Source organism: Bos grunniens, chromosome 1 (assembly GCF_055505025.1).
Source record: "Bos grunniens cultivar Pamir isolate PY7600 chromosome 1, Bosgru_T2T1.0, whole genome shotgun sequence".
Classification (NCBI taxonomy): domain Eukaryota; kingdom Metazoa; phylum Chordata; class Mammalia; order Artiodactyla; family Bovidae; genus Bos; species Bos grunniens.
In genome coordinates, this window is record NC_141165.1 from 5102363 (window position 1) to 5123910 (window position 21548).

The 21548-nt window shown below is 50.4% G+C and overlaps 1 protein-coding gene across 4 annotated transcripts in view; it reads left to right on the forward strand.

The window, feature by feature from the left end:
• The window catches only part of COLQ (collagen like tail subunit of asymmetric acetylcholinesterase), a 65961-nt gene extending 58061 nt beyond the window's left edge, over positions 1 to 7900 (forward strand). For all 4 annotated transcript variants that reach the window (XM_086416099.1, XM_086416108.1, XM_086416080.1 and 1 more), the window contains 5 exons: positions 482 to 621; positions 1607 to 1726; positions 2047 to 2167; positions 3906 to 4008; positions 6497 to 7900. In XM_086416099.1, coding sequence (XP_086272225.1) covers positions 482 to 621; positions 1607 to 1726; positions 2047 to 2167; positions 3906 to 4008; positions 6497 to 6566 — 554 coding nt within the window. In that variant the 3' untranslated portion in view covers positions 6567 to 7900. The remainder of the gene's footprint in view (positions 1 to 481; positions 622 to 1606; positions 1727 to 2046; positions 2168 to 3905; positions 4009 to 6496) is intronic.
• The last annotated feature ends 13648 nt before the right edge of the window (positions 7901 to 21548 follow it).

Here is a 21548-nt window from a genome sequence, read left to right on the forward strand (position 1 = left end):
CCGTCCCTGTATGCTGGCTTATTTTACTTCAGGGTTGCAGCACAGCTGCTACAGCACGGGCCATGTTGTCTGTCTTCCAGGCAAGAAGGAGGAAGCTACGTCCCCATCCAGCCCTGCTTCTCCCGTATCAGGATAGACCTTCCCAGAAGCTCACCCTTCTCCCACCACAGACCTTGTATTGGCCATCACTGTGGCACATGGTCACCTCCAGGGGCAAGGGGGTCTGGGGAGTAGAATGTCTAGTCTCCAAACTGTAGAGAGAGGGAGGGGAGGAGGAGGGTCGGTAAAGGTGCTGCCACACTCAGCGTGTTTAGGGGACCCACAGCTTGGACCAGAAGCACCTCTCTGGACCTCTCCTCTAGGCCTCTCTGAAACACTGTGGACTTCAGGCTTCTTTCTGTCGTGAAACTTGCTGACGCCTCCCTGGGCTGTTTGGTTTTCTCTTCCTTTGCTCTGGTAACAGCGGTTTGTTGCTTTCTAGGACAACTTGTAATGGGACCCAAGGGGGAAAGAGGACTTCCTGGGCCCCCAGGAAGATGTCTTTGTGGACCCCCCATGAATGTGAATAACCCTTCCTATGGGGAGTCTGTGTACGGGCCCAGCTCCCCAAGAGTTCCTGTGGTAAGGCTCTTCTGGGAGGAATCTGGGGTGGTCCCCACTCACGACATGATTGATGACCCCCTGGGGTTTGTAAAAACCTTTTAGTAAAATTTATTTCCCCCTTACCCTGGGCACAAACTTGTTATAGGAAACTGGAAAATAAGGGGAAAATCCAAAGAAGAAAACCAAGATAACATTGTGGGTCCACTGTGGAGCATTTTCTGCATCGTTTTTTTTTTGGGGGCCATGCCATCCGGCTTGCGGGATTTTAGTTCCCTGACCAGGGATTGAACCTGGGCTCTGACGGTGAAAGCACTGAGTCCTAACCACTAGACTGTCTTTTTTTAAAGAAAAACATTATGGAACATTGCAAGTAAATACAAAAGCAGAAACAGATAGTTTAAGGAACCCCCACGTCCTCTTTACCCAAGTTCAACAATGATCAAGTCCCAGCTCATCTCCTTTCTTCTTTACACTTGATGTATGACAGCCCACCCTCCTTTGGATTACTTTGAAGTAAACTGTGGACATAAATTCATTGTTCGAATGGATACATAATAATCCATGCATCACGTGGCTGTGCTATGATTTATTTAACCAGAGCCCTATTTTCAGAAACCGATCAAGTGCTCCAAGCTTTTCCCTCATATAATAGCATTGTCATAAATGTCTTTGAGTCTAAGAATTTTAAGAATCATTTCCAGATGTTGAAATACTTGATTAGATGACATCACCTTTTTATTGAAGTCTTTGTAACACTTTGAAGATTTAAAAATCTTAAACCTTGGTGGATATTTTTATCCCTAACTCAAACATTCTGAACCGGGTTAGGAGGATGTGGGAATCGTTAGCCCTCACTTCAGGTGGGATGCAAGAGTGCAAATGCCAACCCTCTTCCCACTGACCACCGGCCCCCCACAAGGCTTGTTTTTCCTCCTCTGGCTCTTTAAGCCCTGCTCCCCGGGGAAGTGTTTTCTGGGACCCTCACCAGTGTGTTCTCCGGCAGATCTTTGTGGTCAACAACCAGGAGGAACTGGAGAGGCTGAACACCCAGAACGCGATCGCCTTCCGCAGAGACCAGAGGTCCCTGTACTTCAAGGACAGCTTTGGCTGGCTCCCCGTCCAGGTACCCAAGGTGGCGCTCCACAGAGGGACGCATCTCCAAAGGAAGGGGAGGCTGGGCGCAGAGCTTTCTGTGGAGGCTTGAGCGCCCCTCTCACCCGGCCTCTGAGAGCTCCCTGGGCCCAGGGCCCCTGCCTGCAGCCTCTGCTCTGAGTCCAGTCTCCAGACGGGGCTCCCCGCGGCCCAGCCTCCCCGCCGAGCACAGAGCTCTGGCCCTGGGACAGGAGCCCCCACCGCCCTGTGCCCACCCAGAGCCTCTGTCCCCGGCGCCCCGGGATGCCTGGCACACCATCCCTGGTAACTTCGCTGTGTTTCTCTGGCCAGCTGACACCTGTCCACCCCCGGGACTACCCTGGAGACCACCGCGGCTCCTGCGGGGACGGGGTCCTGCAGCCAGGGGAGGAGTGTGACGACGGGAATGCAGACGCAGGCGACGCCTGCATCCGTGAGTGGGGCCCGGCTCAGGGGAACCAGCACACACCACCTCGGGGCTGCCATCAGGCCAGGCCCTGGACACCAGCCACGCTGGTTTTGGATGGTTCTAGAGCCAGCAACGGCAACCCACTCCAGAACTCTTGCCTGGAAAATCCCATGGACGGAGGAGCCTGGTAGGCTACAGTCCATGGGGTCGCTAAGAGTCAGACACGACTGAGCGACTTCATTTTCACTTTTCACTTTCATGCATTGGAGAAGGAAGTGGCAACCCACTCCAGTATTCTTGCCTGGAGAATCCCAGGGACAGAGGAGCCTCGTGGGCTGCTGTCTATGGGGTCACACAGAATAGAACATGACTGAAGTGACTTAGCAGCAGCAGAGCCAGCACTGGGCAGGTAGAAGGGATGACCGTCCTCACTCAGGCCAGACGTGAAGCCTCCCAACCATCCGAGGATGGTGATGGAGCTGCTGTCAAGGGTTTGGACCCCAGAGAAGCCCCGGGGCCCTCCCCTTTTTCCTGAATCCTACTTCTTGGCAAAATCCACATTCTCATCGAGAGACAAAGGTGGTGCAGGAGGTCTGAGAGGCAGATGGGAGAAGCCGAGACTCTGAATTGGGCTCCCTCTCAGCAGACGGAGTCCTCGGAGCCGACCGCTAGGGAACTGGGCTGCCGAGTGGCCCTCAGGCTCACGGACGTGACCAGGACAGGCAGGCGGCCTAGCACCGGAGCGTCCCTGGTCCCTCTTCTTTTAAAACTCAAGGGACGAAAGCAGGAGGTGAGGTGGAAAGCATGAGCTTCAGAGTCAAGGTAGAGTTCGGAGGCGGCTCTGAAAGCCACCGAGTCACCCCGTCTCCACGGAGTCACCCCATCTTAGAGGGGCGGCTACGTGGTGAGTGGGGTGACCGAGGGCTTCCCTGAAAACTAGGTGCGACAGGCATGGATGGCTGAAGTCTTGAGATCCTGTGAGCCGACGTCACAGGGACAGTCTGGGTGCCGTAGGGGCCTGACGCCCCTTCCCTGCACGGCTTCTCCCTGCGGTGAGGAGCCGGGTTCTGGTCCAGGGCCGGGAACGCGTAGGTGCCCAGCGTGGGTCCCTCGCCAGCCAGGAGCTCGGCGGGAGGAGCGGGGCACGTAGGGCAGGTGGGTAAAGCAGCTGCTTCTCCTGGAAGCTGCTCTTCCCCTGACGGTTCGGGGCCGCGATTCCTAGGAGGCCGGCTCTGCCCGCAGGCCCCCGGCCCCTCGTGGAGGTGACACAGCAGGAAGGACCGTCTAAGGGACTCAAGCCCCTATTGGCTCAGACACCCCTGTAAAGACGAGGGTTCATACTCCCGGCGCCTCCCCTCGGGCGAGAACAGAGCTGGTGGAAGACGCGGTCTGGCTTCCGGGGGACGCAGGGTCGCCTGGAGGCTCCCTCCACCCCCACCCCCACCCCCACCCCCGCCCCCGAGGCCATCACTGAGCCCGGGCCCGCGGTCTCCCGACCCTTGCCGTGTGGGAACCGGAAGTGGTCCCGCGACGGGGGACAGCGTCCAGGCCCCAGGCTGGGACAAGGACACGGAGGCTGGGGTGGGCTATCGGCTGACGCGCAGCGGCCTGGACCAGGGCCAGCGCCCCCCTTCCGTAGGGCTGGGGTCTGGACCCTTGTGGAAGGCCGCGCGAGAGAGGAAGGCCCTTGCGGCCACGTGGTCCTGCCGGGCCGTCCCCTCCCTGGCCCCTCAGGGCTGTGTCCCCCTTGTGTCCCCCCCAGGCTGCCGCCGGGCCTACTGCGGAGACGGCCACCGGCACCGGGGCGTGGAGGACTGCGACGGCGCTGACTTCGGCCACCTGACCTGCGAGACCTATCTCCCCGGGTAGGGACCGCCTCGTGGGCTTGACCGCTCCCGGGCTCCCTTCTTTCCTTCACAAATACCTTCCTGAGCATCTGTGTGCCCCGGCTTTGTGGACACTGCGGAATGGTGACGCACAACACACGCAGCCCCAGCTCACGTCACGCCGCCCCGGCTCACGTCACACGCAGCCCCGGGGCCCGGCTCACGTCACACAGCCCCAACTCACGTCACGCAGCGCTGGCTCACGTTACGCAGCTCCTGCTCACGTTCAGTTTAGTTCAGCTGCTCAGTCGTGTCCGACTCTTTGCAACCACATGAATCGCAGCACACCAGGCCTCCCTGTCCATCACCAACTCCCGGAGTTCACCCAAACTCATATGCATAGAGAGTCGGTGATGCCATCCAACCATCTCATCCTCTGTCGTCCCCTTCTCCTGCCCCCAGTCCCTCCCAGCATCAGGGTCTTTTTCCAATGAGTCAACTCTTCGCATGAGGTGGCCAAAGTATTGGAGTTTCAGCCTCGGCATCAGTCCTTCAAATGAACACCCAGGACTGGTCTCCTTTAGGATGGACTGGTTGGAGCTCCTTGCAATCCAAGGGACTCTCAAGAGTCTTCTCCAACACCACAGTTCAAAAGCATCAATTCTTCCACGCTCAGCTTTCTTCACAGTCCAACTCTCATATCCATACATGACCACTGGAAAAACCATAGCCTTGACTAGATGGACCTTTGTTGGCAAAGTAATGTCTCTGCTTTTTAATATGCTAACCCCAACTCACGTTATGCAGCCCCAACTCATGTCACAGCCACCCCGGCTCACGTCATGCCACCCCAACTCACAACACACGCAGCCCCAGATTACGTCATGCAGCCCCAGCTCACATCACGCTGCCCTGACTCCGGACACACACAGCCCCGGGTCACGTCACGCAGCCCTGGCTCACAACACACGCAGCCCCAGTTCAGGTCATGCATCCCCGGCTCACGTCGGGGCGCTGTGTCAGCACAGCCGTGTGACCCAGCCCCACGTGGGTCCTGGAGTCGGGGGGCCACCACCTCTGAGACCCCCATGGCTCGGGCTCAGCAGCTCTTTCCCCCACTTCTCCCGGGACCGGCCTGGTCTCCAGAGAAGCAGGCATGCCCTTGGAGCAAGGCCCAGGGCGGAGGGCAGGCATCTGTACCCTGAACTCTCCGGAACTGCCCGGTGGGCCAGCGGCTGCCGTGGAGGCCCCGCCAGCATTAGTACCTCACTTTGCTGACCTCGGCTCCTCCAAGAGAACCCCAGAAATGCAGCATTCCTGCTGGCACCCTGGCAGTTGTTTCTGAGGCCCCCTCAGTGGGCGGCCGTGTGGCTTAGGACAAGCATGCCGGTGTCCTGGCCTCCACGAAGACATCTCTCGCGCCCAGGGGAGGCCTCTGCCCTGCGAGGTGGGGGTCTCTTGAACTCTGTTCAAGCAGAATGGCGCCCCCTGCCCCAAACCTCACCGGACCAGGACTGCGGGGCTTCTGGGAAAGCTGGGGAGGCCGCTGCTCCCCCAGGCCCCGGCCTGCCTCTCGCGTGGCCCCAGAGTGGACAGCTGGGCCCTCAGGGATCTGCCTCTCCAGCCCTTATTCCCTCCAGCTGCCCTCCTCTGTGGGATTGGACCCAAGCCCTGGGGAGGGCTGGGGGACAGGCCCCAGGCCCGCCCCTATCCTCCAAGGAGGAGGGTCTCCTGATGCCCATCCCCAAATGCACAGCAACAAATCCAACTGGGGGGAAGAGCTCAGACTTGTTGTCACTCCTATTTCAAGCACCGCAGGCTGGGCCAAGACCCCGCCGCCTCTGTGTGTGTCTGCGTGCACCACCCTTCTCTGAAGTAGGGAGGCTCCTGCCAGGCCCCGCCAGAGAGTTGGCGAAGGGTCTGAGCTGGCTGATGGCCTATGGAGACCACTGGGCGTGGGTAATCAGACCTGGGGTGCAGAGTGGCATGGAGCCTAGGACTTACCCTGGCTCCCTGCTGTTACTCTCTTAATCCCAAGAAGCCTCGGGGCATGCTTGTGAAAATAGGCGTGAGGTAAAACAGAATCTCAGAATTAGCACTGGGGCTTGTGTAGGTGTAGGCCATGCTCTGCAACTTGGTAGCTGTAGTCTTTAAATAGCTACACAGGTAAGCTGTTTAGATAAAGTTAAGAATCCAGTTCTTCAGGCCCACTTTGTTTCAAGATCTCTGGCCAGTGGCTGCCAAAATAGACAGCTGAGAAATAGTACAGAGCGGTCTAAGGGTGGCGCTGGAGGAGGAGGTGGCGGTTGTCTCCGAGAGGCTGCGTCCAGGGCAAGGCTACCCACCAAGCCCGTGCCCCCAGACCCCTCTGCTGTGCTCAAGGGAGAAAGCCCCGGAGGCCTGGACCCGGCTGCCCCAGGCCCTTAGGCAGCTGGCAGGGGGAGCAGCCGTGTGCCGAGGTTGCAGCAGAGTCCCAGGACGTGGCTGCATCCCGGGCTCCTGCCCACTGCCCCGTGTCCTCCCCCAGGTCGTACGGAGACCTGCGATGCACCCCGTACTGCTTCATCGACTCCACGCCCTGCCGCTACTTCACCTGAGGACCCCCCGGGAGGAGGCGGCGGCCCGCAGCGCCGCCAGCAGCTTTTCCGCCCTCGGCAGACTGACTGACCTCGCCCCGATCTGGTCCAGTGTCCACCGCCTCCGTGCCACAGAAACAAGGACAAACTCTCGCTGCTAAGACAAGCTTGTAACGCAGGCCGACGGGAGGAACCGAGGACCCCTGCGCCCTGTCTTCACCCGCAAGCCCCGGGCCTCCACCCCGCACCCAGCGCGACCTTGCGGCGGGGACGAATATACATGTCGGCAGGGCGCTTTGCCTTCCCCACGTCGCAGACTCGGCTCCGCACTGTTAGGCACACACGGACTGTTTGCTCCCATCCGCGGGGGGCGTCCGGGGGAGCAGCCTCTCCGCCCCTCTGATCTCTGGAAACGCGGGCATCTCCCCGGCCGCTGGCGGGGGGCTCCCCGGGCCTGGGAACCACCGGGTAGGGAGAGGGGTTCTCTGGAGGTGGGCCCAGATCTTGGCCCGCCGAGAGATCCCCGCCCCCCGAGCTGGCCACGGCCTCAAGCGGAGGCGGTTCCCCAGGCAAGCGACCCAAATGTGAATAAGTACTGGGGCGGCGGCCCACCCCGCGCTCTGCAGCCGCGCGGACAAGCGCAGAGCATCGGCCTTTTTCTCTGTTTCCCGAAGGGCCCGCTCTCAGAGCTTCCGGCCCGGGCGCCGTCCTGACCTCCCCTGGCTCTGCGCACGCAGCCTCCGTCCTGTGAACGTGCCAGTGTCCATCTCTCCGTCAGGACGTGCGCCAGCAGCTGTGCTGTCCGGCTTTCCCGTCCGGGCCGCGCCACCGATTGCGAGCTGTGGGCCGCGCCGGCGTCTGTCCTGGGCGCCGCTCTGGGAGCCCTGGGACCTCCCTCCTGGTCTGCGTGGCGCGTGGCTTTGTCCTCGTGTGCGCGTGCCTGAGCCCCGTTTCTACAGGATCGCTAGTCCCGCGCGTCCCTGAGCTGCCTTCCACCGTCGTATCCTCTGAGTGGGGCTTAGCTGTTGTTGGGAGACACGTCTTCCCCACTGCAAACCTCATGGACCTATTTGCTCCCAGATGGACGGCCCCTCCCGCCCTTGTGTACAGACTGTTCAGCGTGCCGGCGTCCTAGGCTCTTGGCAGTTGTGCTGCTGGCCTGTCGTGGGCGGGGTGGGCCCCGGGGTGGTGTCCCCAGAGGTGGACGCGTTGGGCAGTCTGGGTCCTTCCGCCTCTATTGCAAGTCCTGGGCTGATTGATATTCCACGGCCCACATCTGTCCCATGTGAAGCCACCGCCTTCATCCCGGCATCTCCGGATGGGAAATCAAGAAATAAAAGGCCCTGTACTTCCCAGCTGTGTCTCTCTCTTCCCTGGGGGTTTGGGCTGCTGTCCTCCTACGACTCCTGGATGGGATGAGGGCTCTGAAATCAAGTCTGTTTCCCAGACTCCACAGAGGGTTCTAGAATGGGAAGGAGTCCTGCTCCCCCGGGAGGAAACTCATGTCCCAGGGCACCAAGCCCAAACGAGCCCAGTTTGCTCAGCCAGCCCTGCCACAACCTTGTTCTACCATCCCCTGTAGGAAAGAAAGCAGGTCCAATACTGCCCTCGGAGCTGGCCAGGAGGGGCCACATCCTGGGTCCCAGTCCTTGGGGGGCACTGTTCTGACTTTCCTCTGGCTGTGAGCCTCCCCACAAGGCTGCAGGTACCAGGACACCCTGCTCCCACCTGAGTGGTCCTGAGTTTGTTTGCAGGGCCGCGTGGCCCTCTCTGCATGCCTGTCCTCCTGAGTGTGGCTCTCACACACCTGTCAGCATGAGGGGCGTGGTGGCCGGGTTCAGGCTGTCTGCAGGGGTCATTGATGGAGCTTGGACACACAGGCGAGGTCTCCACGTGGGCACGCATCCTGGTGTGAGGTGGGCTGGGGCGGGGCTGGGGACTGCTCTCCTTGTGGGGCCATGGGAGACTGTGAGGAATCTAAAAGTTCTAGGTCTTTATGAAGTTGTATTGTCGGGTAAGCAGAACCTACTTAATGCATAAGTTTGTCAGTCTGATCCCCATTCAACTCCTGTTGTGTGGGAGTCCCCATCTACGCTCCAGTCCCGGGACCCCACAGTATGAGAGGGGAGCCTGCCTCCAGCTCTGATATTTCTAGGGAGAGTTCTGAAAAGCTCAGGAGAGGACTCAAGGTCACAGGTGTTAAGACCATCCGTAGAGTCGTTCTACCCCTTCAGCGTTCTGAAATGGGAAGATGAGAGCTCGGGGAAGGTGGGCCCTGGGCCCCCATGAATGCCAGCTCCACGGTGTTAGCTTCCCCAAGGGTGGGGACCCCCGGCCATCACAGGAACACCTCCTGGGGTCATCTGCTGGTCATGCAAGGAGCTGAGCTAGGCCAGAGGGGCTGGGAGGGTGCTGAGCTGCGAGACCCCCGTGCCTGATTCACGCCTGGTCCATCACTTCCCACAGCCTCAGTTTCCTCCCCCGCGAGACGCGAGACAGAGGCTGACTTTCCCTCCACCTCCAACTGCTGATTTCTGCTGGTGGATGCTGCCCTCGGGCTGTGCTGGGCCAGTCCTTAGACAGGTGATAGATTTCCTCAGCTGTCAGGTGGAGTGGCTGAGAATGGCAGGGCCTTCAGAATACAATCAACAAAGGAGGCTGTGTCAGTCCAGATGCTTTTGCTGGCAAGTAGCAGAAAATCCAACTTTGATTTAAACTGTAGGGTAGAATTTATTGGCTCGGATCACCGATGCAAGTTCTAGGAGTGGATTGGAGGTCAGGCAAGGTTCAATCAAGGCTCCTGCTCCCTCTCTTTGCTTGATCTATCCTCTCAGCTCTTTGCACCTCTCCTGTTCATTTGAGCCTTAGGGTGGCCACAAGCTGACTGCTCCAGCTTCAGGCTGACATCTGCACCTTGCAATGTCCACAGGATAACAGAACATCTATTCCAGTGGCTCTCAAGGATTTTGATTTTTTTTTCCCCAGGAGTCCCCAGAAAATCTTGTCTTGAGTCTTGTTGACCTGAGTCTTATTGACACACCCATTCTTGAACCAGTTCCTATTATCAGAAAAAAAGCTGCCCGCTGATCAGATCATAGTTGGGTTCCTGAATGCAGGATGGCACAAGTTTTAAGATTACCCTTAGCCCACACCCTGGGAATTCTCCAGAAGCACACAGGCTGTGGGGGGAGGGGGTGGCTGCTGGACTGGGTGTCAGGAGCAGGAATGGAGCCACTGGGGGCTGAGTGCACAGGTCTATTACAGGACCTGTCTCTCCGGTTTTGCTTTTCCTTTCGGCAGGAATGGGTGCTGAGCCACTTGGGGTGAACCCTTGGTGGCACTCCCCTCCAGAAGGCTCCAGGTTGGTTCTTTTTTTTTTTTTAATATACATTTATTTATTTTAAGTGGAGGTTAATTACTTAAAGCTCATCATTCAGAAAACGAAAATCATGGCATCCGGTCCCATCACTTCATGGGAAATAGATAGGGAAACAGTGGAAACAGTGTCAGACTTTATTTTGGGGGGCTCCAAAATCACTGCAGATGGTGATTGCAGCCATGAAATTAAAAGATGCTTACTCCTTAGAAGGAAAGTTATGACCAACCTAGACAGCATATTAAAAAGCAGAGACATTACTTTGCCAACAAAGGTCCGTCTAGTCAAGGCTATGGTTTTCCAATGGTCATGTATGGATGTGAGAGTTGGACTGTGAAGAAAGCTGAGCACCGAAGAATTGATGCTTTTGAACTGTGGTGTTGGAGAAGACTCTTGAGAGTCCCTTGGACTGCAAGGAGATTCAACCAGTCCATTCTAAAGGAGATCAGCCCTGTGTTCTTTGGAAGGAATAATGCTAAAGCTGAAACTCCAGTACTTTGGCCACCTCATGCGAAGAGTTGACTCATTGGAAAAGACTCTGATGCTGGGAGGGATTGGGGGTAGGAGAAGAAGGCGACGACAGAGGATGAGATGGCTGGATGGCATCACCGACTCGATGGACGTGCGTTTGAGTGAACTCCAGGAGTTGGTGATGGACAGGGAAGCCTGGCAATTCATGGGGTCACAAAGAGTCAGTCACAACTGAGCAACTGAACTGAACTGAACTGAACTAATAACTTTACAATATTGTATTGGTTTTGCCATACATCAACATGAATCCACCACAGGTATACACGTGTTTCCCATCCTGAATCCCTCTCCCACATCCCTCCCCATACCATCCCTCTGGGTCATCCCAGTGCACCAGCCCCAAGCATCCAGTATCATGCTTCGAACCTGGACTGGCGATTCGTTTCATATATGATATTATACAAGTTTCAATGCCATTCTCCCAAATCATCCCACCCTCTCCCTCTCCCACAGAGTCCAAAAGACTGTTCTATACATCAGTGTCTCTTTTGCTGTCTTGCATACAGGGTTATCATTACCATGTTTCTAAATTCCATATATATGCGTTAGTATACTGTATTAGTGTTTTTCTTTCTGGCTTACTTCACTCTGTATAATAGGCTCCAGTTTCATCCACCTCATTAGAACTGATTCAAATGTATTCTTTTTAATGGCTCCGTAATACTCCATTGTGTATATGTACCACAGCTTTCTTATCCATTCATCTGCTGATGGACTTCTAGGTTGCTTCCATATCCTGGCTATTATAAACAGTGCTGTGATGAACATTGGGGTACACGTGTCTCTTTCAATTCTGGTTTCCTCGGTGTGTATGCCCAGCAGTGGGATTGCTGGGTCATAAGGCAGTTCTATTTCCAGTTTTTTAAGGAATCTCCTCACTGTTCTCCATAGTGGCTGTACTAGTTTGCATTCCCACCAACAGTGTAAGAGGGTTCCCTTTTCTCCACACCCTCTCCAGCATTTATTGCTTGTAGACTTTTGGATCGCAGCCATTCTGACTGGTGTGAAATGATACCTCATTGTGGTTTTGATTTGCATTTCTCTGATAATGAGTGATGCTGAGCATCTTTTCATGTGTTTGTTAGCCATCTGTATGTCTTCTTTGGAGAAATGTCTATTTAGTTCTTTGGCCCATTTTTTGATTGGGTTGTTTATTTTTCTGGAATTGAGCTGCAGGAGTTGTTTGTATATTTTTGAGATTAGTGGTTTGTCAGTTGCTTCATTTGCTATTATTTTCTCCCATTCTGAAGGCTGTCTATTCACCTTGCTTATAGTTTCCTTTGTGGTGCAGAAGCTTTTACGTTTAATTAGGTCCCATTTGTTTATTTTTGCTTTTATTTCCAATATTCTGGGAGGTGGGTCATAGAGGATCCTGCTGTGATGTATGTCGGAGAGTGTTTTGCCCATGTTCTCCTCTAGGAGTTTTATAGTTTCTGGTCTTACATTTAGATCTTTAATCCATTTTGAGTTTATTTTTGTGTATGGTGTTAGAAAGTGTTCTAGTTTCATTCTTTTACAAGTGGTTGACCAGTTTTCCCAGCACCACTTGTTAAAGAGATTGTCTTTTCTCCATTGTATATTCTTGCCTCCTTTGTCAAAGATAAGGTGTCCATATGTGCGTGGATTTATCTCTGGGCTTTCTATTTTGTTCCATTGATCTATATTTCTGTCTTTGTGCCAGTACCATACTGTCTTGAAGACTGTGGCTTTGTAGTAGAGCCTGAAATCAGGCAGGTTTATTCCTCCAGTTCCATTCTTCTTTCTCAAGATAGCTTTGGCTATTCAAGGTTTTTTGTATTTCCATACAAATTGTGAAATTATTTGTTCTAGCTCTGTGAAAAATACCGTTGGTAGCTTGATAGGGATTGCATTGAATCTATAGATTGCTTTGGGTAGTATACTCATTTTCACTACATTGATTCTTCCTATCCATGAACATGGTATATTTCTCCATCTATTAGTGTTCTCTTTGATTTCTTTCACCAGTGTGTTATAGTTTTCTATATATAGGTCTTTAGTTTCTTTAGGTAGATATATTCCTAAGTATTTTATTCTTTTCATTGCAATGGTGAATGGAATTGTTTCCTTAATTTCTCTTTCTATTTTCTCATTATTAGTGTATAGGAATGCAAGGGATTTCTGTGTGTTGATTTTATATCCTGCAACTTTATTATATTCATTGATTAGCTCTAGTAATTTTCTGGTGGAGTCTTTAGGGTTTTCTTTGTAGAGAATCATGTCATCTGCAAACAGTGAGAGTTTTACTTCTTCTTTTCCAATTTGGATTCCTTTTATTTCTTTTTCTGCTCTGATTGCTGTGGCGAAAACTTCCAAAACTATGTTGAATAGTAGTGGTGAAAGTGGGCCCCCTTGTCTTGTTCCTGACTTTAGGGGAAATGCTTTCAATTTTTCACCATTGAGGATAATGTTTGCTATGTGTTTGTCATATATAGCTTTTATTATGTTGAGGTATGTTCCTTCTATTCCTGCTTTCTGGAGAGTTTTTATCATAAATGGATGTTGAATTTTGTCAAAGGCTTTCTCTGCACCTATTGAGATAATCATATGGCTTTTATTTTTCAATTTGTTAATGTGGTGTATTACATTGATTGATTTGCAGATATTGAAGAATTCTTGCATCCCTGGGATAAAGCCCACTTGGTCATGGTGTATGATCTTTTTAATGTGTTGTTGGATTCTGATTGCTAGAATTTTTTAAAGGATTTTTGCATCTATGTTCATCAGTGATATTGGCCTGTAGTTTTCTTTTTTTGTGGCATCTTTGTCAGGTTTTGGTATTAGGGTGATGGTGGCCTCATAGAATGAGTTTGGAAGTTTACCTTACTCTGCAATTTTCTGGAAGAGTTTGAGTAGGATAGGTGTTAGCTCTTCTCTAAATTTTTGGTAGAATTCAGCTGTGAAGCTGTCTGGACCTGGGCTTTTGTTTGCTGGAAGATTTCTGATTATAGTTTCAATTTCCGTGCTTGTGATGGGTCTGTTAAGATTTTCTATTTCTTCCTGGTTCAGTTTTGGAAAGTTGTACTTTTCTAAGAATTTGTCCATTTCTTCCACGTTGTCCATTTTATTGGCATATAATTGCTGATAGTAGTCTCTTATGATCCTTTGTATTTCTGTGTTGTCTGTTGTGATCTCTCCATTTTCATTTCTAATTTTATTGATTTGATTTTTCTCCCTTTGTTTCTTGATGAGTATAGCTAATGGTTTGTCAATTTTATTTACCCTTTCAAAGAACCAGCTTTTGGCTTTGTTGATTTTTGCTATGGTCTCTTTTGTTTCTTTTGCATTTATTTCTGCCCTAATTTTTAAGGTTTCTTTCCTTCTACTAACTCTGGGGTTCTTCATTTCTTCCTTTTCTAGTTGCTTTAGGTGTAGAGTTAGGTTATTTATTTGACTTTTTTCTTGTTTCTTGAGGTATGCCTGTATTGCTATGAACTTTCCCCTTAGGACTGCTTTTACAGTGTCCCACAGGTTTTGGGTTGTTGTGTTTTCATTTTCGTTTCTATGCATATTTTGATTTCTTTTTTTATTTCTTCTGTGATTTGTTGGTTATTCAGCAGCATGTTGTTCAGCCTCCATATATTGGAAATTTTAATAGTTTTTCTCCTGTAACTGAGATCTAATCTTACTGCATTGTGGTCAGAAAAGATGCTTGGAATGATTTCAATTTTTTTGAATTTACCAAGGCTAGATTTATGGCCCAGGATGTGATCTATCCTGGAGAAGGTTCCATGTGCGCTTGAGAAAAAGGTGAATTCATTGTTTTGGGATGAAATGTCCTATAGATATCAATTAGGTCTAACTGGTCTATTGTATCATTTAAAGTTTGTGTTTCCTGGTTAATTTTCTGTTTAGTTGATCTATCCATAGGTGTGAGTGGGGTATTAAAGCCTCCCACTATTATTGTGTTATTGTTAATTTCCCCTTTCATACTTGTTAGCATTTGTCTTACATATTGTGGTGCTCCTATGTTGGGTGCATATATATTTATAATTGTTATATCTTCTTCTTGGATTGATCCTTTGATCATTATGTAGTGTCCTTCTTTGTCTCTTTTCACAGCCTTCGTTTTAAAGTCTATTTTATCTGATATGAGTATTGCTACTCCTGCTTTCTTTTGGTCTCTATTTGCATGGAAAATCTTTTTTCAGCCCTTCACTTTCAGTCTGTATGTGTCCCCTGTTTTGAGGTGGGTCTCTTGTAGACAACATATATAGGGGTCTTGTTTTTGTATCCATTCAGCCAGTCTTTGTCTTTTGGTTGGGGCATTCAACCCATTTACGTTTAAGGTAATTATTAATAAGTATGATCCCATTGCCATTTGCTTTATTGTTTTGAGTTCGAGTTTATACACCCTTTTTGTGTTTCCTGTCTAAAGAATATCCTTTAGCATTTGTTGGAGAGCTGGTTTGGTGGTGCTGAATTCTCTCAGCTTTTGCTTGTCTGTAAAGCTTTTGATTTCTCCTTCATATTTGAATGAGATCCTTGCTGGGTACAGTAATCTGGGCTGTAGGTTATTTTCTTTCATCATTTTAAGTGTGTCTTGCCATTCCCTCCTAGCTTAAAGAGTTTCTATTGAAAGATCATCTGTTATCCTCATGGGAATCCCCTTGTGTGTTATTTGTTGTTTTTCCCTTGATGCTTTTAATATTTGTTCTTTGTGTTTGACCTTTGTTAATTTGATTAATATGTGTCTTGGGGTGTTTCACCTTGGGTTTATCCTGTTTGGGACTCTCTGGGTTTCTTGGACTTGAGTGATTATTTCCTTCCCCAGTTTAGGGAAGTTTTCAACTATTATCTCCTCAAGTATTTTCTCATGGTCTTTCTTTTTGTCTTCTTCTTCTGGGACTCCTATGATTCGAATGTTGGGGCATTTAACACTGTCCTGGAGGTCTCTGAGATTGTCCTCGTTTCTTTTAATTCGTTTTTCTTTTTTCCTCTCTGATTCATTTATTTCTACCATTCTATCTTCTAATTCACTAATCCTATCTTCTGCCTCTGTTAATCTACTATTTGTTGCCTCCAGAGTGTTTTTGATCTCATTTAGTGCATTATTCATTATATATTGACTCTTTTTTATTTCTTCTAGGTCCTTGTTAAACCTTTCTTGCATCTTCTCGATCCTTGTCTCCAGACTATTTATCTGTGATTCCATTTTGATTTCAAGATTTTGGATCATTTTCACTATCATTATTCGGAATTCTTTATCAGGTAGATTCCCTATCTCTCCCTCTTTTGTTTGGTTTGGTGGGCATTTATGCTGTTCCTTTCCCTGCTGGGTATTCCTCTGTCTCTTCATCTTGTTTATATTGATGTGTTTGGGGTGTCCTTTCTGTATTCTGGCAGTCTGTGGAGTTCTCTTTACTGTAGAGTTTCCTCGCTGTGGGTGGGGTTGTACAGGTGGCTTGTCAAGGTTTCTTGGTTAGGGAAGCTTGTGTCGGTGTTCTGGTAGGTGGAGCTGGATTTCTTTGGGCAACTTTGGGCAGCCTGTATATTGGAGCTCAGGCCTGTGTTCCTTTGTTTCTGGAGAATTTGCTTGGTATGTCTTGCTCTGGAACTTGTTGGCCCTTGTGTGGTGCTTGGTTTCAGTGTAGGTATGGAGACATTTGATGAGCTCCTGTCAATTAATGTTCCCTGGAGTCAGGAGTTCTCTCGTGTTCTCAGGGTTTGGAGTTAAGCCTCCTGCTTCTGCTTTTCAGTCTTATTTTTACAGTAGTCTCAAGACTTCTCCTTCTATACAGCACCATTGGTAAATCATCTAGGTTAAAGATGAAAAGTTTCTCCACGGTGAGTGACACCCAGAGAGGTTCACAGAGTTACATGGAGAAGAGAAGAGGGAGGAGGGAGTTAGAGGTGACCTGAATGAGATGAGGTGAAATCAATAGAGGAGAGAACAGGCTAGCCAGTAATCACTTCCTTATGTGTGCTCCACAACTGGACTGCTCAGAGATGTTCATGGAGTTATACAGAGAAGAGAAGAGGGAGGAAGGAGACAGAGGTGGCCAAGAGGACAAAAGGGGGGAACCAAAAGGAGAGAGACAGATCCAGCCAGTAATCAGTTCCCTAAGTGTTCTCCACCGTCTGGAACACATAGAAACTCACAGATTTGGGTAGAGAAGAGAGGGGGTAGGGAGGAGACACAGGTGACCTGGTGGAAAAAAAGGAGAGTCCAAAGGGGGAGAGAGCAGTCAAGCCAGTAATCTCACTCCCAAGTAAAAATGGGTACTGAAGATTGGATTCTTAAAGATACAAAATTGATAACAAATACCAAAAAGCAAAGATTAAAATTCTAGAGTAGAGTTTGGAATTTCAAAAATACACTATTAAAGAAAAGAAGAAAAAAGAGAAGAAAAAAAAAGTCACAAAAATTATATTAAAAAAAATATATATGAAGTTTGCTTTTTAAAAATAGGGTCTTTTTTTTTTTTGCAAAGTAATAGTAGGTTATAAAAGTGGAAATTAAAGGAGTAATAGAGGACTTAAAAATTTTTTTTTAATGAAAAAAAAAAAGAATGATCATAAAAATGGTAAAAAATATATCTAGGACTTTCTCTGGTGGTGTTGTGGGCAGTGTGGGGTCAGTTCATTTTCGGATCGTTCCTTGGTCCAGCTTATATTTCTCAAGATCTATAGACCCCTCCCTATGTAGTTGGTACTGACTACAGGGTTTTAATCTATTGCACCTGTCACTTCCAAGAAGGTTCCCTCTGTTTTAGCTTCTTCTGTTTGCTGGTCTCTTCAGTGTCTGATTTCTGCCCTGACACAAGGGGGCGGTGGTGGACAATTTTTTAGGCTCACTTGTTCAGTCCCGCTGTGGGGAGGGAGAGACGCTGCAAACAAATAACACTGGCGTGTGCTCGCAGTGCCTCAACCACACTGGGCCTGCCCCCCCTCACGGAACGTGTGCCCTCCCATCTGCCTGGAACTGTCCGAGGCCGGCCCTGGGCTGTATGTACCTCCCAGGTCTAAGCCGCTCAGGTTCAGGCACTCAGGTAGTCCTCAGAGGCGCAGACTCAGTTGGGCCAGCGTTTTGTGCCCTTCCCAGGTCCGAGCAGCTCAGGTGATGGGGTGTTTGGTGAGCGCGGTCACCGCGACTTATTGCCTCCCCCGTCCCTGACGCTCGGTTTTCTGGGTGTACAACCTGCGCACCTTCTCAGGCGAATGTTGACCGTCCAGAACCCCAGGAAGTCTTAGTTAGCAAAGAAGCCTGCTTACAGTTTTGTAGATACTGTCTCTCTGGGGCTGCGATTGCCCCCTTCCGGCTCTGGCTGCCTGTCACCAGAGGGGGATGGTCTGCTGCCAGCTATCTCTGTTCAGTCCTTTGTTCTGCGCGCGGGCAAGGCAGTGTCTTAGGTTAGGGCTGGCTTTTTGTGTGGTAGCTATCCCACAGTCGGGTTTGCTAGCCCAAGTTAGTTCCCTCAGATTGCCCTTGGGGCATTCAGGCCAGATCCTTACTCTAAGCAATGCAGCCCGCGCCTCCCTGCCCAACCCCCGCTTGCTAGTGGCGGGTGCAGGCGTCTGCGCTGCTTCTCCACTGGGGGAGTTACCGTTGGGCTCGTAATCTGTGGGTTTTAATTATTTATTTATTTTTCCTCCCTGTTATGTTGCCCTCTGTGCTTCCAAGGCTTGCCACAGACTCGGCAGTGAGAGTGTTTCCCGGTGTTTGGAAACTTCTCTCTTTTTAAGACTCCCTTCCCGGGATGGAGCTCCATCCCTACCTCTTTTGTCTCTTTTTTTGTCTTTTATATTTTTTCCTACTGCCTTTTGAAGACAATGGGCTGCTTTTCTGGGTGCCTGATGTCCTCTGCCGGCATTCAGAAGTTGTTTTGTGGAATTTACTCAGAGTTTAAATGTTCTTTTGATGAATTTGTGGGGGAGAAAGTGGTCTCCCTGTCTTATTCCTCCGCCATCTTAGGACCGTCTCCCTCCGGGTTGGTTCTGATGGGTCTACTTGGAGAGGCTGGCTCTCTGAGGGTGACGCCGGTCATGAAAGATGTGGTGTAGCTTGTGAAAAAAACCAGAGGACTTAGAGGCACAAATCTGGATTTGAATCCTGGCTCTGTCACCAATTCACTCTTAACTATCCTACTTAATTTGCCTAATGTCTCTGAGTCTCTGCTTTCTCATCTGAGTCTCAATTCTCATCTGGGAATTGTTGTTTAGTTGCTAACTTGTGTTCAACTCTCTGTGACCCCATGGGACGGTAGCCCACCAGGCTCCTCTGTCTGTTGGATTTCCCAGCAAAAACACTGGTGCGGGCCAGTCCCTCCTCCAGGCAATCATCCTGACTCAGGTATTTAACCTGCATCTACTGAATTTTAGGCAGATTCTTTACCACTGAGTTACCTGGGAAGCCCACGTACCGGGAATAATCGTACCTTATTCAGCATTGTGCTGAATTTCAGAGATTGGTGGAAAACTATAAAGGTATGAAAAACTCGGGATGTTGTTCCCCAGAAGTTCTGCATCTAGGGTAGAAACTGAAACTGCTTCTCTGTTGAAGGGGTGCACACGGCTCAGGTCTTCCAGGCGAGAATGGAACATTCCTTTTTTTTTCATTTTATTTTAAAATTAATTTAGTATAATTGGAGAATAATTCCTTTACAACATGGTGATGGTTTTTGCCGTTCATCAGCATGAATCGGCCACAGGTATACATGTGTCCCCCCATCCTGAACCCCCCTCCCACCTCCCTTCCCACCCCATCCCTCTGGGTTGTTCCAGAGCACCGGCGTTGGGTGCCCTGCTTCATGCATCAAACTTGCCCCGGTCATCTATCTCACATACGGTAATGTACGTGTTTAAATACTATTCTCTCGAATCATCCCACCCTCGCCTTCTCCCACAGAGTCCAAAAGTCTGTTCTTTACATCTGTGTCTCCTTTGCTGCCTTGCATGTAGGATCATCAGTACCGTCTTTCTAAATTCCATATATATGCATTAATAGACAGTATTGGTCTTTCTCTTTCTGCCTTACGTCACTGTATAATAAGCTTCCTGACTTACGACAGACTTACAGACTGCAAAGTTTTGACAGTCCATGATTTTAGTCTCAAAATTTCGCAGTGATTTCTGTGCGGGTGGCAGAAGTGACAAGGCGAGGCTGGGGATGTCACTGAAAAGAAGGCGTGATGATGACCCTTCAGAGCCACAGTGACTGGGGGACAGATTGCTTCCTGCTAACTCTGCAGTTACCAATTGTTGGGCCTGCAGTCTGTGAATGGGGCACGGGGGCTGACTTGCACTCTCCCAGTCTGAACTGGCTTTTTACTCTTTCACCAGTAACGGGGGGCCCAAGCTCTGTTAAACTGATCCCCAAGGATCCACCCCTGGCTGGGATTCCCTAGGCCAGCCCAGGTGCTCCCATCATCACTAAGGAAGTGTGGGGATGGGGTCTGACCCCAGGCAAAATTGTTTGAGTAACAAATTGGTAAGCAGTCTCTGCAGGAAACTTGGTAACGAGGACAGAAGAGCCAGGGCTTAGGAAGATGGGAGGATGAAATTCCTGCACATCTTGGGGCAGACACGCCTGTCATCCATCACCCTGAGAGCAGTGTGCAGGGCACACATGGGGCAAACTGCTTAACTCTCCACATTCCCTTACAATTAACGAGCCAACCCCAGTGACTGCTTTACTTGGGTTATCCACCCCAGACAGATTTAAAGTTTCAAGGAAACTCAGATCTCCCTTTTGTGTGATAAATGAGTGCACAGCTCGAGGACCTTGGCGACTCACCAAGGAGACTGTTACCTTGGAGCAGCCCAGTTACCACCACAGACGCAGAGGCTCCAGGGTGTGGGCTGGTCCCCCACGTGCATCTCCATTTGTAACCATCCTGGCTGGGGGGAGGGGAGCAGCAGGAGTGAAGGAGTGATGAGTTGGGCCTCCCTGGTGGCTCAGACAGCAAAGAATCTGCCTGCAGTGTGCAAGACCTCGGTTCGATCCCTGGGTTGTGAAGATCCCCTGGAGGAGGGAGGGCATGGCAACCCACTGCAGTATTCTTGCCTGGAGGATCCCATGGACAGAGGAGCCTGGCGGGCTACAGTCCATGGGGTCGCAAAGAGTCAGACAAGACTGAACAATTAAGCACACATACACACCCATCACTTCATCCAACACCAACCCCCAGAGAAACAGAGGGAAAGGATGCACACTGCCTCTATCAAAGGGGCTTTCTCTCTGAGGGCCCACCTGAACTCCTTTCAGCTCCAGGCAGCTGACTTTTAGACAAGCCTCTAAGAAACAACCTTATCAAACCAGCCAACTCCCCTGCCTCTCTTCCCCAACTGCCCCAGTCCCTTCACAGAAAGGGAAAAGAGCCCACATTACAGTTAAATTCTGCCCCCAGACAATTCAAGGGCAATGATGAATTTTGTTTTCGATGTTAACCTATAAACAGTACATACCACATTCCGCGGGTGCCCCACCCCTAGTCACCTTCATCCAACACCTAGATGGGAAGTTCTGGCAGTCATTGTGGTCACCGGTCATCACTGAGGCTCACCAAGGGAGTTATGTCCTGGGGCAGTGGTTCTCAAGATTTAGGGTTCATTAGAATGAGCTGAAGGGCTGGTCATTCTGACCCAGCAGGTCTGGGGTGTGAGAATTCGGGTCTCTAACAAGGTCACAGGGATGCTGATGCTGCTGGACGGGGGACCTAGGAGCCTGCTCTGGGTAGATGTCTCACCTAAGAACCACCACAGAAGTTCAGTTCAGTTCAGTTGCTCAGTTGTGTCTGACTCTTTGTGACCCCACGGACTGCAGCACACCAGGCCTCCCTGTCCATCACCAACTCCTGGAGTTTACTCAAACTCATGCCCATTGAGTCGGTGATGCCATCTAATCATCTCACCTTCTGTCATCCCATTCTTCTCCAGACCTCTATCTTTGCCAGCATCAGGGTCTTTTCAGATGAGTCAGCTCTTTGCATCAGGTGGTCAAAGTATTGGAGTTTCAGCTTCAGCATCAGTCTTTCCAATGAACACCCAGGACTGATCTCCTTTAGGATGGACTGGTTAGATCTCCTTGCAGTCCAAGGGACTCTCAAGAGTCTTCTCCAACACCACGGTTCAAAAGC